The sequence below is a fragment of the Symphodus melops genome, assembly GCF_947650265.1.
Source record: "Symphodus melops genome assembly, chromosome: 3".
Taxonomy (NCBI): Eukaryota; Metazoa; Chordata; class Actinopteri; order Labriformes; family Labridae; genus Symphodus; species Symphodus melops.
In genome coordinates, this window is record NC_136693.1 from 10,017,943 (window position 1) to 10,031,271 (window position 13,329).

Sequence of the window (13,329 nt, forward strand, 5' to 3'; positions counted from 1 at the left end):
GATGCATTTTAATTGTTTTAGAAATGTTACTCCCTGATTCAGAGAATATTAATCTAATATTAAAAAGTCAGGTGTGAATGACTAACACAAGCCTACTTTTTAAATGTGTAATTTGGAGTATTCGTAGATGAAAACGGATTTGGGGGGGGGGGGGGGCGTATACATTTAAAACAGTTTTGTGTTGGGAAAAAAAAGAAATCAGATTTTTTTTTTTTTTTTTTTACTGTGGCTATTTTCGAATTAACTTCAGTTCTGCAGCCTGCAAGGTTTTTAACTGTCCTTCAATATGAATCTTGACCCACAAGATGGCGCTCTCGGGCTACAGGTCGGCTGCACACTCAGTGTCGGAGTGCAGGTATAACGTTATGGTTCCGCCTCTACTGTCGGTCCAACCAAGTCGGACAACATGCCGCCTTTAAACGGGGCAGTCTTCCCCCGGTAACTTTTCCTCTGTGAGTAGTTTTCAATGACTGTCCGGAGCGTTAGTGCGGGACGAACACGGAGTCCTCATACTCGACGCTGAATCCTGAACCTTGAAATGTGGACGGGACTCACCTGAGGGGACTGCAGGTTTAGAGGAAATACAACTTTCAATCAAGCTCGTTTTCTTGCGGAGTATTATCCCAGGATTGGATCAAAAATGGGTGTGATGTGGATGAGTTACATCTTCTTCCCGGCGTGTTGTTTTGGATTAGTGTTTGGAAGCACAAACAAATGCGACGAAGTGCGTAAAGTTTTTCAACTCCTACAAATTGGACCGAGTCAATTATTGCCTCAAATACCTCGACAAGGTATGTTGGTGTTGGACATCAGTTTATAGAATTTATTGATTAAGAAGTTTAGTGTGTGATAATATAGGGGATTTCCAGCTCCTTTTTCATAAATTATTCAGCCAGCAATACAAATGTCACATTTATTCATTTCTAACATACTTGAGCATCAAAATACCAATGGATGAATGAATGCGCTTCAGAAGTTATCCAATCCAACATTACCACCCTGAAGAACTCATAAACTTATCTTAACCTGTCATTTGCTGCTTTCTTGAAGTTCACAGTTACAAAACACCCCTTTTAAAACTCATTTGAGAGGCGTGTGTGCAGTTATGATAATGATATACACCGGCACACAGCAGAACTTTGAGCTAAATGGCATCTTGTGTGTGACTTTTAAAACAAATCTTACAGAAGTCCATATCTCTGTGACTACAGTATTTGTTGAACACATACCTCCTGTGATGTATTACAGCACTGTTTAACATTAATAATTGAAGTTGAGTTATATATTTAGTGTTGATTTCACCTATTTCAGGGGTTGGTTTGGAGATTTTCCCAGTGTTTGTTGTACAGCCAAACAGCCAGTCAAAGCTGTCACTTTTCGTTTACCTCTCAGTATGATTAGCAGTGCATGAGCTAATATAACATGTGTTGTGATAATCCCATGAAACAAGAACAAACTAAAGCTGCTGAGATTACTTGTTGGTCGTGACAGAAACCAAACAAACCAAACTCTGCTCCTTTGGGCTGTCTAAGGCGGTTAAGTGGCTTTCAGGGATAAACAGGAATTATTTTGTGTAAAGTTAGGTAAACTAGGGTTCACACAACTTTCTGAACACCACCCACAGTGCAACGTAACAATTACGAGTTATGATATTTCATACTGGCTGTCACTGACTTGTCACTTCCTGCTGCTGCTCTCTGTGATTTCTCAGAAAAGTAAATCTTAATGGTGTTGACTGCCGTCCTGCCACAAACTGCTCCCCATAAACTTCACCACCCCTTTCCTCTGCTGCTGGGAGGAAACCCACTCAATTGACAGAAAACCCTCAAACGCCCTCTAAACCTATAAATAACCTGTTTAATGCCATCAACACTCCTGCCCCATAAATTGTACCCATGTGGCTGTATGGATTTAAAGTGCTGTTGTGCTTGTTTTTTTAGTTGCATTTTTGTCAAAGTAAATACAATTTTCATTCATTTTGGATTAATCTGTTGGAAATGTTTAAACTATTAACAAGTTTGGAGGTAGAGAAGAAGTGTTTTCTAAAACTGAAATGATGTCGTCACTTGTTCTTAAAATTTTCTCAGTCTTGTTTACTGATGACTGAAAGTGTCCATGAATCATTGTAGCTCATAGCTGAAGATGACTGGTCTCATTCTTCTCCATTAGCATCTTTTTTAGTAGGCTAACATAAGATAATGTGTTGTAGAGCTGATCCTCTGATTTTTGATGTTATCGTTAGTTGATCCTGTGTTTTGGAGAGAATAAATGACCTCCAGATATTCCAGGAATCTTCAGGAGCAAGCTGTCTCCATGTAACTCTTAAAAAAAAAAAAACAAACAAAAAAAAAAAAAACGGCATCAAGCAGCCTTTAATTTAGGTTGGAACATCTAGAAGTTCATCACCTCATAAAATCTCAGCTGTTTTCAGTGGTGTTCAAAGTTGTATTAAAACAAAAAAAAAGCAGGATTGGGGGAACTTTCAAGTTGTCTTATCTTTGAGAGTTTGAATTCCTCCACATGTGCCATGCTGCCCCCTCTGCTACCTCATCGCTGCTGAACCTCGCAGGGTGCTGATAGCGTCTCTGGCAACATCTCTGTGAGCTCTGTCTAGGCATGTCAGAGAGGCTTCAGAAGAGTTTTGGGTCGCTTTTAAGATGTTTTGTTCCCGTATGTGTGCAGATTGCTTTCATATGTTCACAGTGGAAAACCTGAGACGTGATCCGATGATATGATAATGCTTTGACGCAGGTCTTTTATCAGGTTCAAGTTGTTTTCTTATTTTCAGTCTGACTAGAGAAGAGTTGTTGGGGAAACAACATCCAAAGGGGGATTTTGAGATGTACTCGCACATCTAGAGAAATGAATAGAAGTTAAATTGTTGTTAAATGATCGATGGGTTAGTCCAGATTTGTTCTACCCCCTTTGCTCTCCACTTAATCTTTACAGAATGCTGCTCTTATACACAGAATCTGTACCGAGAGATTAATCAGTCCACCACTATGTCCATCATCTAATACATCAATGTACTGACATGGTCCTCAAACCAACTGTGCTGATTTTCTGACCCACTCTTTCTCCTTCCCAACAAGTTGACTTTTGTGTTTTTGTGTGTGTCCATTTCTCTACGCTTCAAGGTGAATTACTGCCAAGTTCATTGCACACATTCATGTTCCTCTGAGGATGAATCGTGTTGACTTTGTTATAACTTAGTTATTTGATAACTAGTAATTGGTATGGCGACATACGAGACTAAGATGATTCACTAGCTAACAATTATAACAACAGGTTTACATGATATCGAGACATGTTTATCTAGACAAATGAGAAAAGAGACGTTTAAAAGAAGTCATTTAAAAGTCAATTGAACAAATAGTTAACAATCACAGACAAGGTTAAATAAAACAATTTGTAAAAAAAAAAATGAAAATCCAGCACACATAATACGGCATTAAGCAAAAATAAGAAATTAAAATTCAAAAAAACAAAAATGACCTCAAATTAAGAATGTAATGATGTTTCCTGCCCTGTACAGTTTTCAGAGTTGAAATGCTCCTGACTGAAGTCCTGACTCTAGAGTTTTACCTTTCTTACGGACACTGATCTTTCCCAAATTGAAATGAATGCTGTTTAACAATCCATCCTAGAACCTCTCCCTGAGTATTCAGAATCACATTTTGCCCACATCTCATCAGTGCGTTAGCAGGTTAGCGGTCATAGGCTCAAAACACTTTAATCCAGTACTCCTGCTAGGTCTGAATTTTACTGACAAATTGAGTGTCAGACTATCCATGGTTTACATGTGTACTTGTCTATGCTGACACGCGAGTGCTCTCATTATACTTTATTTATTTAATTTTTATTTGATGTGGATATAGCAATTACATTGGACAAACCAGATACATTGATTGAGTGTTTTAGCACTAATTTGCAACACATGCTAATTTGCAACACTTGTCCATATTTCGATGGTAAACATGAGCTAATAAACCTGTTTCACATTCACCTGATAACTATGTCATAAGTGAGTTGTTAGTGTAAGGCTCAAATCATTGCCGTGCCTCAGTACAGTCTTTCAGAGCTAGCATGTTCCCCCTTTCGTGAACGCTGCTACAGGAAGGAAAGCTGCTTGTCATTTCTGGACAGTTCCCTGTTTATCATATGGTGATATAGAGGATAGTTAAGAGACACTCACTTCTTCATACCCCCGGGGAGTTTTGGTTGTCAGATCCACCTGACTTGGATATCTTTGGAATGTGTAAAGAAAAGTGGAGCAGCCTGAAGAGACCGAGCAAATCCTCTGCCCCAGTTTATGCCTGTCATGTAGAAGCATTTCACTCAAATCACAGGGGTAAGCAATCCCGTCTCCGAAAGATAAACACTTACTGATGTTGGTAAAAGGAAACCTAGTTTAACAACATCCGACATGGGCTTTACCATAACCTAAGACTTTATGTCATAGTGAAAAATATTCAATTTTTGTACATCAAAAATACTTTTTAAACCCTTTTCCTAAGATTCCAAACCATCAGATTATTGGTGGTGTATTTAGATGTCTGCTTGATTGAAACAACAATTTCAACAAATTCAGTTAGAAGTCTGGGTTTCATAAATTGATGGGTATTTAGGTCTTTATAAATAGCTTATGTCTTTTATTCTAATGTATTACTGATGTCAGAGGAAGAAATCATTAACAGAACTGGATAAAGACTAATAGAGACTAGAGAACTGCAATGCTGTCACAGTCCTCCCCCTGCTTTTGGTTCTTTCCCATTTTCTTCCATAATGACACCATCTCATCATCTCAATGACTTTTAGGTTCAGACCTTCAGGTGTGCATGTCCAGGAACCTGAGCTGCTGCACCAAGAAGATGGAGGAGAAGTACCAAGTGGCGGCCCGAAGGGACATCCAGAACCTCCTTCAGACGTCCAGCTCCAGCCTCAAGTTCCTTATCGCACGTAATGTCGCTGCTTTTCAAGGTAAGAGTCTGAACTGCTTTGTGTGTTTGGTCTTTGCTGTTCTGAAGGTTGATCAACTTATGCTGAGTTGAAACCGCAAATGTTTACAGGGATAATTGCATGTGTGTAGATGTTCGTGTGTATTCCCGAGTCGGGGTATACAGTAAGGAGTTTGGGTTTGTGTGGGTGCTGTAAAAACAGAGGATGAGTCAGATTTTATGTGTTTGTGTGTGTGTGTGTGTGTGTGTGTGTGTGTGTGTGTGTGTGTGTGTGTGTGTGTGTGTGTTTGTGTGAGCACACAGAGCAGGGTCTTTCCTCCCTCCAGATCTGCAGCTACACAAAGATTTGGGGATTAGATAGATTTTCTACAGGCTGTCTGTAAAGGTGAATGTCTGTCAGGTATATAAACAGAGGCTTTTTCTAATCACTTATCTTCCTGTGCAAGATGTCATGATCCTCTGTATGCCTAGATGAAAATCGAATCCTCTTTTTAAGTTCACAGGAACGTTACGCATTCAACCCATCATTGACTCACTCCTTACTGACAGCCTCATTTCCCCACTTTTCTCAACCTCTGTCTCCTTTTCTTCCCCATACTTCTCCATCCTCTCACTCTGCAATGACTGACAGTCGACTCACAGGCAACAACTTGCCTGAGTCTGCGCTCACTCCCTGCTGTGGGATTTTTCTCCTACTTCAGCTGATAGCTGTCATGACGGCTGAAATTGGTGGGCAACAAATACAGAAGCTTATGACTTGAATGTGCAGACGTATCATTAAACTAATTTACTTTAATGACGTCTCTCAGTTTTAAGACGTGCTGTTATCCTCCTCCCAAACTCAAATGATTTATAGGGAGAAACTTCCATGATCACAGTGATTTAGTCGAGGTTTGCAGGACCAGTGCCTGCTTTTAGTCATCCAGTGTGTGACGTGTCTGAAGGAGAACTAAAATAAACAGCTTTATGAATAGTTATGTAGTTCAGGGTTTTTTTTAGTTTTTTTTAAAAACTACTAAAGTGTTAAATCTATTTAAATTGGTCAAAGTGTCAGCTTTGTAAAACAGAATGAAGGAATCTATTTGTTATAGCATTTGTTGGGACATAGATTTATCTTTGTATTAATAAACATGTAGCGCTCAAGAGAGTGTTGACAACAGTTGAAAGGATAATATGGATCTCATTTAAATATAAAAACAAGTCAGAGAATGAAGACAAGTGGAACACTGTTTTGGATGTCAGTAGCATGGAAGAACTAGCTCAATCAGGAGTTTGCTCAAAGTCAAAATGTGTTTAAAGCATTCATGAATTGTTGATTTAGGTCTCAATTCTAATAATTTTAAAAGTAAATTTCAGGCTGTCTATTTGATATATATTCATCCCTCTTTAGATTTCTGAAGGTTTGTTTATCTTTCTCTGAGGCTGGCTGGTTTTGTTCACACCAGGGCCAGTCAAAAAACGGCGGCACAAAATGAACAGCGCTCACATGGTTTCATCTAAGGAATGGCAGCCTGTGTGCGCTCCTGCCAAACTAAACAGAGTTCCCCAGTCAACATCGGCTCACATCAGTCAACAAACACTGGCGGTGGCTGCTTCGAACTTCCAGGCTACATAATTCAAGTGGCAACAGACGCTCAGCAATTTACGTCTCATATTGGAGTCACAGCAGACGCATAACTCCTCAAATTATTTCATTTATCAAGTCATTACGTCGTGTTCCGGAAGTGTTTGTGTGATGCATGTATTTTTCAGGCAAAACTAAAGCGGAATCTTACTAGTAACTATTGCATTATGGATTAATGATAATGAATTATTGAATAAATGTTGTGCGTCACAATATCCCAAAGCTCAAGATGACATATTCAGATTGCTTGTGCAGTGCAACAAACCATGCATAAAACTCCCCAGACAACATCAGTCAATACTCACATCTAAGGAACTGGAACAAGAGCTAAATACCATTATTTTGTCTGATGAAAATATAACAAATTACTCGTTTTAAAAGACAATTAAAGGAGCACTGTGGAGATGTCCTGCAAAAATAAATACACTTTAACAAGTGTTACTAAATCCCATGGTGTGTATGCTCACTTCCATTAATCAATCTATCAGAAAAGGTCAAAGTTCAACTCCTCTTTCTTTTTCTTTTAAAGCTCTGTGCCTCAAACTGTCTTTATGTGTGTTCATTTTAGTAGTTGACGCTGTACAAAATATATTCTCTGACAGGAGGATGAGTAACTAAGGTTCTTGAGAATATGTCTTATAGTTAACAGCACACTAAAGGAAGCACTTAAAGAGACGTATTGAGGGTTAAACACAATAACATGGAGACTACTTTGTGCCGATTAGATCAATACCCGTCTGGATCAGATGCAGTATGAAGATCTGTAATGTATCGAGCAAATTATGCAACATGTTCTCAGCCAGAATCATTCAAGTATCCAGGAGGAGACTTTTAACAACTGAAACACAATATACATTAAAAAAAACCCCAATGATGTGTTTAACATCTTTTGATGAACCTTTTTGTCATGTGCAATATGTTGTTCCTGTTTTAACCCAAGGATGAGTGGCTCCCATCTTTGTCTACTAATCATTTAAACAGTAATTCAAACATTTTTAATCTGTGAGTAATTGGTGGGATCAATTACTTTGTATCTTTAAATCGAACATGAAAAAAGTGCATCCGTCTACAAAACCAAAGTCTTCCTCCGCATCTGTTTGCCTTTCTGTTAAGTAAATCTGTGCTGATCACACGCTAATACTTGTTCAAATGTTGATGCAGACTTTTTGACTCCCGGTCTGAGATATCTGTTTACAACCACTGGCACGCACACTTACACACACAGCAACACACAAACACGGCATACACACAAGAGCCACCCACGTGGTATTGTTCTATTCAGCTTTAGAGGTTTTTAAGAGCCTTTGTCACATGGAAGACAACTCTGTGGCACCATATGTATGGGAAGCACGGAGGAACAGAAATGTCTGGCAGCTTCTTAGATCTTAACAGAGTGTAAAAGAGAGTTTTTTTTCTGTCCATGTGTGGACAGAAAGGAAACACAAGTTGAGTATTTAATCCGTCCTCCTATGTCGGGAGCGTTCAATGACGCTGAATTAATTTGAGTGAATTGTTTGTTATTCATCTTGTGAGACTGTGAGTTTTTGTTTAGGGTCTTTTAAGATGATAATGGAAATGGAGAGCGCCAACAACTTTACGACTCATGTTGTAAATGAAATCAAACTTTACATCCACTGGCTGCACTTTGGTCTACTTGATCATAAACAGGAGGTGGGCGGGTTGGAATTTCACATCAAAACAAGTCAATTTGTTTTAAGTCTCTGACTGATTGACAGCCTGCACTGTAATTTGAGAGACAACAGAGAACAAGCAGAGTGTATAATGCACTGCAAACAGACAGGGAGAAGGACGAGTTAAAAGGGGGCCAGCTGATGCGGTCATTTGTTTTGTGCAAAAGCCTTCAATTAGGTATCTTTATATGATGCAGCTGAAGGTAAAGGGGGCACGGAGAAATTAGAGGAATGTAGAGCGATTACAGCCTGAAACACTCAGGAGACACTGGGAATAACAAACGACCGACAGAATGTGATCTAAAATATTTTCCACAGGGGAATGTATGCTTGTGTTTTGGGGTCTTCACAAATCTCCATGGCTATCTTTTACATACAAAAAAAGCGTAATGCTTTTACATAATGAGCCACGCAGAGGCTTGAGCTGCTATTACTGAGTAGAACATCAAAACAGCTTCTCCTGCGGTTAAGGTTTACTACATTTTTTTTGATTTTGTCAGATATGCTCCATTATTTCAGTCTCTGGACCTTAAATGAACCCAACCACTGGTTTTACAGATATTTAACAGTAGAAAAAAGATAGCTGGGCAACTGAGGTTGGAAAAAATAGAGAGAAAAAAGATTATGTTGATGGCATAATGTCAAGCAGACGGCCTTTGTGCTCCACAGCACATATCTTTTTTTTCTTTTTCTCTCATCCTGCTCGGTCTGTCAGTAAGTCTCTCAGGATTGCATGTTTTCATTCACCGGTTGTGAGGTTCCTGCGCATTCTGCACACAATGCACAAATATGCTGCCTGCTGAGCAAGGCTTCGGGGGAGATCTTTTTTTTCATCCTGTGCAGTTTTGTCTTACATCCATGGCAACCAACCTGTGCGCCCTGTAGGGCAGACCTCAAATAAAACTGAGAAACAGAGCCCACTTTGAATCAGCTGTTGAGATGCCTGAGAGCGTGTCTGAGTAGAAGTGCTCAAATCACTGCATGAGGGTCTGAGATCACAGGATCTCTGTACAAGTCTTGATTCAAAGAAGTGTTGGGAAAGCAATGTATTACCTTTTACTGACTACAAAACTGAACAATACTTAACCTTATGTGAAATATAAAATCTTAATCTACCTTTCCTTATGGGAAGTAAGAAGACGTTGCCTTCTTCTTGCTTAATTTGAGCCTGAATCCAAAGAAAAAACATTCTTCAACACACATGAGGTAGGGACAAAATGTAAATCATTTCGCTTTTGCATGAGCGGCTACATCACAGATTAGCATTTAGGCTAATTTTTATTTTTATTTTTCAGGGACGATAGTGATATGTGGGGTGGCAGTAGCTTAGTCTGTAGGGACTTGGGTTGGGAACTGGATGGTTGCCGGTTCAAGTCCCGACAATGACCAAGTCTTGAAAGTGACCTGTCAGCTGGAGAGGTGAGCTCTGCCGATGTTCCCTTTAGCAAGGTACCAAAACTGCCCCCTCGCTCTGAATGCGATCACTTGTCTGTGAAGTTTTGAGTCACATCTTAAAGCTGATTAGTCAAAAAACATAAAGATACCTGTCACAGTTGTTTATCTGTTATCTTTGTTATATTTTTAATGCAAACATCTAGATTTTTTACATTTCTATCAAGTCACAATATGATTTAATAGCCAATGGCTCACTGATAAAAACCTTTGATGGGCATTATCATGAAATGGTTTTGGGTTGTACGCCTCCTAGTAAAACCACAAGCAGATGTAGTTAATGGTGTGTTTTCCATCATTCAGCAATAGGTTGCAGGACGGATAAGCATGATAGTTGAGTTTGCAGCTGTGAATCTTTGTCAGGTGTCTGAAAGCACTGGTTTTGATGGCTGAGGTTCAAAAACACACCTGCATTGAAGCTCTGCTCTCATTGATGCTGTCTTCATAATGTAAAGGCTAACAGTCAGGTTGGTTTTTCATCAGAAAAAGTGCAAACATTTGGAAAACAAATGTAAGAATACCTTTTTTATAATCCTTGGCTCATACTTCATTTTAAAGCTTTCAGTAATACGGCCTGACCACTTGATTAGCATATTGGGACAGGCTGTTGATGAAACCTAATGCTACTTGAACCTGAATTTTTTTGTCATGAAGCTGTTGTGGTTGTTCTCTCTCTGTGGTTTTGGTCTTTCTTCCAGCCAATCTCTTGCTTGATGTCTAACCTGGGAGGAAAAGCTAGTTCTTGTTAACATTACACACAGGAATCCAGCAGACAATGAGTCACTCTTTTATTTGCACTGTTTCTAATTGTGAGCTTTTGCTTTGTTAGGAGCTCAAGAGGTTGTGGTGAATGTAAGATCAATCAAACAGGACTGAGTGCTGCTTGTTGTTAAAGTGGAAAGCTAGCCTATGTTGTTCTCTGGGTTTACTATTTGCACTCATAAATGCTAATTGTGTTTCTGTTTACCAGCTTTTAAAAAAAATCCGCTGCTCTTTCACTCTTTGAATTGAAAATGGAGTTGAATGGCAGCTTGAATCAGTGGATACAATCAGCCGTCAAATTAGGACAACCCGATCTGTGCCAAACAAGGAGGTCTGAGTATGGAGAAGCAAAGCTGTTTTAATATGTTGTGATTACATCATTAACTTTTTTTAAAGTTTCTATCACAGTAAAGAGATTCAGCCATGAAGTTTGTTAGCTAACACCCAAACCATGTAACCACAACATCCTGGGTTTGAACCCTGTTCAAGAATATTTAAAATGTGGCTGAAAGGGATGAAAGACATCAGAGACAGAGTCGCACTCTGTTAGAACAGTGCATTTATAAGCCAAAAGCATCTACGTCAACTTTTCACACGCTCACAAAACACACTTTTTCTTCTCCCTGTCACTATGCATGTTAGAGCTGAAAGGTTTATGAAATTGTTTGCTTTCTTATAAGTATTAAATCGACCCGTTTTTAGCTTGAGAATTTCTTTGCTATGAACAACAATGTGTAACCCTGCACTCTGGCTCTCACACTAATATTCCTTTAAATAAAACCCTTTCTTTACTGTTTCAACGCTCATTCACTATGAGGCAAAGGAAGTCTGAGTGAGTTTTGAATTATCGGGCTGTTTCATGAACGTTGTCTCATTTAGCTTAGTTGACTATTTGAAACAAACGCTATAAAGAGTTAATTAAAAATCACTGCAGACTATCGAGGGAATTCCAAACTACAATTTGTGCATTAAAACAATTTCAATATTTCAATAAGGACGCGAAAATATTTCAACCAATTTTGACTTTGTCTGCTCCAGGTCAATATCATCAAATGAACTTACATAAGTGCCAGAAAAGGAAATGTAGCAAACTCAGCAAGTTGTTTTTTGACATGTTTTCTAGTGTTAACTCAGAGCTCCTTCCATATATGTTTTAAAGTATTTTTTTTAATGTGCTCTGGGCTCTTTATACTGGCGTGAAGCATTGTGGATTGTGTCATTGGAATAGTATCACATCGAAATAGTTGTTTCAGAAATCTACATTTTGGGAAAACACTCTGTCTGTACTTTGGTACTTCAGTGTTCCCAGCTTCTACTGAATAATTGTGTAATGTGCTGTTCTAAAAGCAGTGCTCCAGCAGCCACCACACTTACCTCACTGCTCCTTTGCAACTTCATTTCTCCAAGATTTCCAAATTCAAAACAGTAATTTCTTATTTCTTGCACACAGATATTGTCCTGTGACCAGCACTGAGCAGCACTGCTTCACTGACTACAGTAACACAGTGTTTGCTTCCAGTAAACTTTCTATGTTGGTCACAAATTGGCGGCTGACCTCAGTCAGGGAAAATATGCAGCTTTTTATAGGACTCGGAATTTTTAGGATCTTTTGTCTTGGTTATGAACATTCCTTATTTTACATTCCCTCGAGGAGCACCAGACGTTCTCACATAGAGGGTGCTTATTGTTTTTTCATGCCAAGAGGTCTGCTGTGGCCTTTAAAACATACCTGGCGCCACTATATAAGAGGCGTGTATAAATCAGATCAGTTTTAGGTTTTTATCCGGATTAAGCAGCAAAGTTAACATACAGTTTGACAGGTACTGTAAAAACAGTTCATTTTCGTCTCTTTAAAATCACTGCATTGCCGCTTCTCATTTGCACAAAACTCCTGAAAACTTCCTGAAAGTTACGAGGTGAGCTGCATGTGGGAGCCCAAACTGCCACATGTTTAACTTCGACTTGCAGAATTGTCCATGCCAGTCCTCAGATACATTTTCTGCAGGAAGATGGTTTGAGTTGATGTAAGAGCTCAGCAGGATGTTTCAGGAAAATTCACTGCGAGTAAGCAGGAGGGGCTGGTAGCATTTATATCCTGCAATATTGATATTCAGCATATACATTCATGTTGCCTAAGGAAAGGAGTCCTATGGCTTTAGCTTTTTTTTTTTTGTTTTTTTTTTTTTGCTATACATCCACCAGCAGGTTTAACTATTTCTGCATCATCTATTGATGTGGTTGAAGTCGGGGCAGGCACATGTGTGCTCTTCAGGAGGAAATGAATGACATTTGGTGATATTTGGTAATCCCTTAAATTGAAATGAGGTGCCATGATCAGGTTAATATTTCAATAGTCTGTTACTATGCTTTGTGTAAAGTGTTAACAAACACCTGTTAACATGTTAAATTCATGCAACAGTGGTAAAATGTTTACCTGTGTAGATGAACAGCTTCTTAGGTTTTAATCTGAAATGTATTTTTTTTTACAATTACAGCTGTGCTCTCATCAAACCCTTAAAAATATTTGACATCTCACGATTAGTAACTATTGTAATACCTTTCAATAACACAGAGAACTAGATAACAACTCTACATTTGTGATATGTGTGTGGGAAAATAAGGACAAAGAGAGTTTCATCAAAAAACACTGATTTTGATGGCAACCTAAGAGGCAGACCTTGCAAGATGAATGCGTGATGAATACGTGTGTAAACTGAATAAGTTGAGGAGTGGATGGTTTTCTTTTGAAGAGTTCTTTGGTTGATTCCTTCGCCTGGCCTTCAAATCTCCTCTAACCTGCTCTCTGCTCTTTGAGTGGGACCTTTTATTTGGCAGACTCTTT

General features: G+C 38.9%; 1 protein-coding gene across 1 annotated transcript in view; it reads left to right on the top strand.

The window, feature by feature from the left end:
• The first annotated feature begins 336 nt into the window (after positions 1–336).
• The window catches only part of gpc5a (glypican 5a), a 108,404-nt gene continuing 95,411 nt past the window's right edge, over positions 337–13,329 (top strand). Inside the window, exons 1-2 of the mRNA XM_079339816.1 lie at positions 337–791; positions 4,819–4,980. Of these exons, the coding sequence (XP_079195942.1) occupies positions 641–791; positions 4,819–4,980 (313 nt within the window). The 5' untranslated portion in view covers positions 337–640. The remainder of the gene's footprint in view (positions 792–4,818; positions 4,981–13,329) is intronic.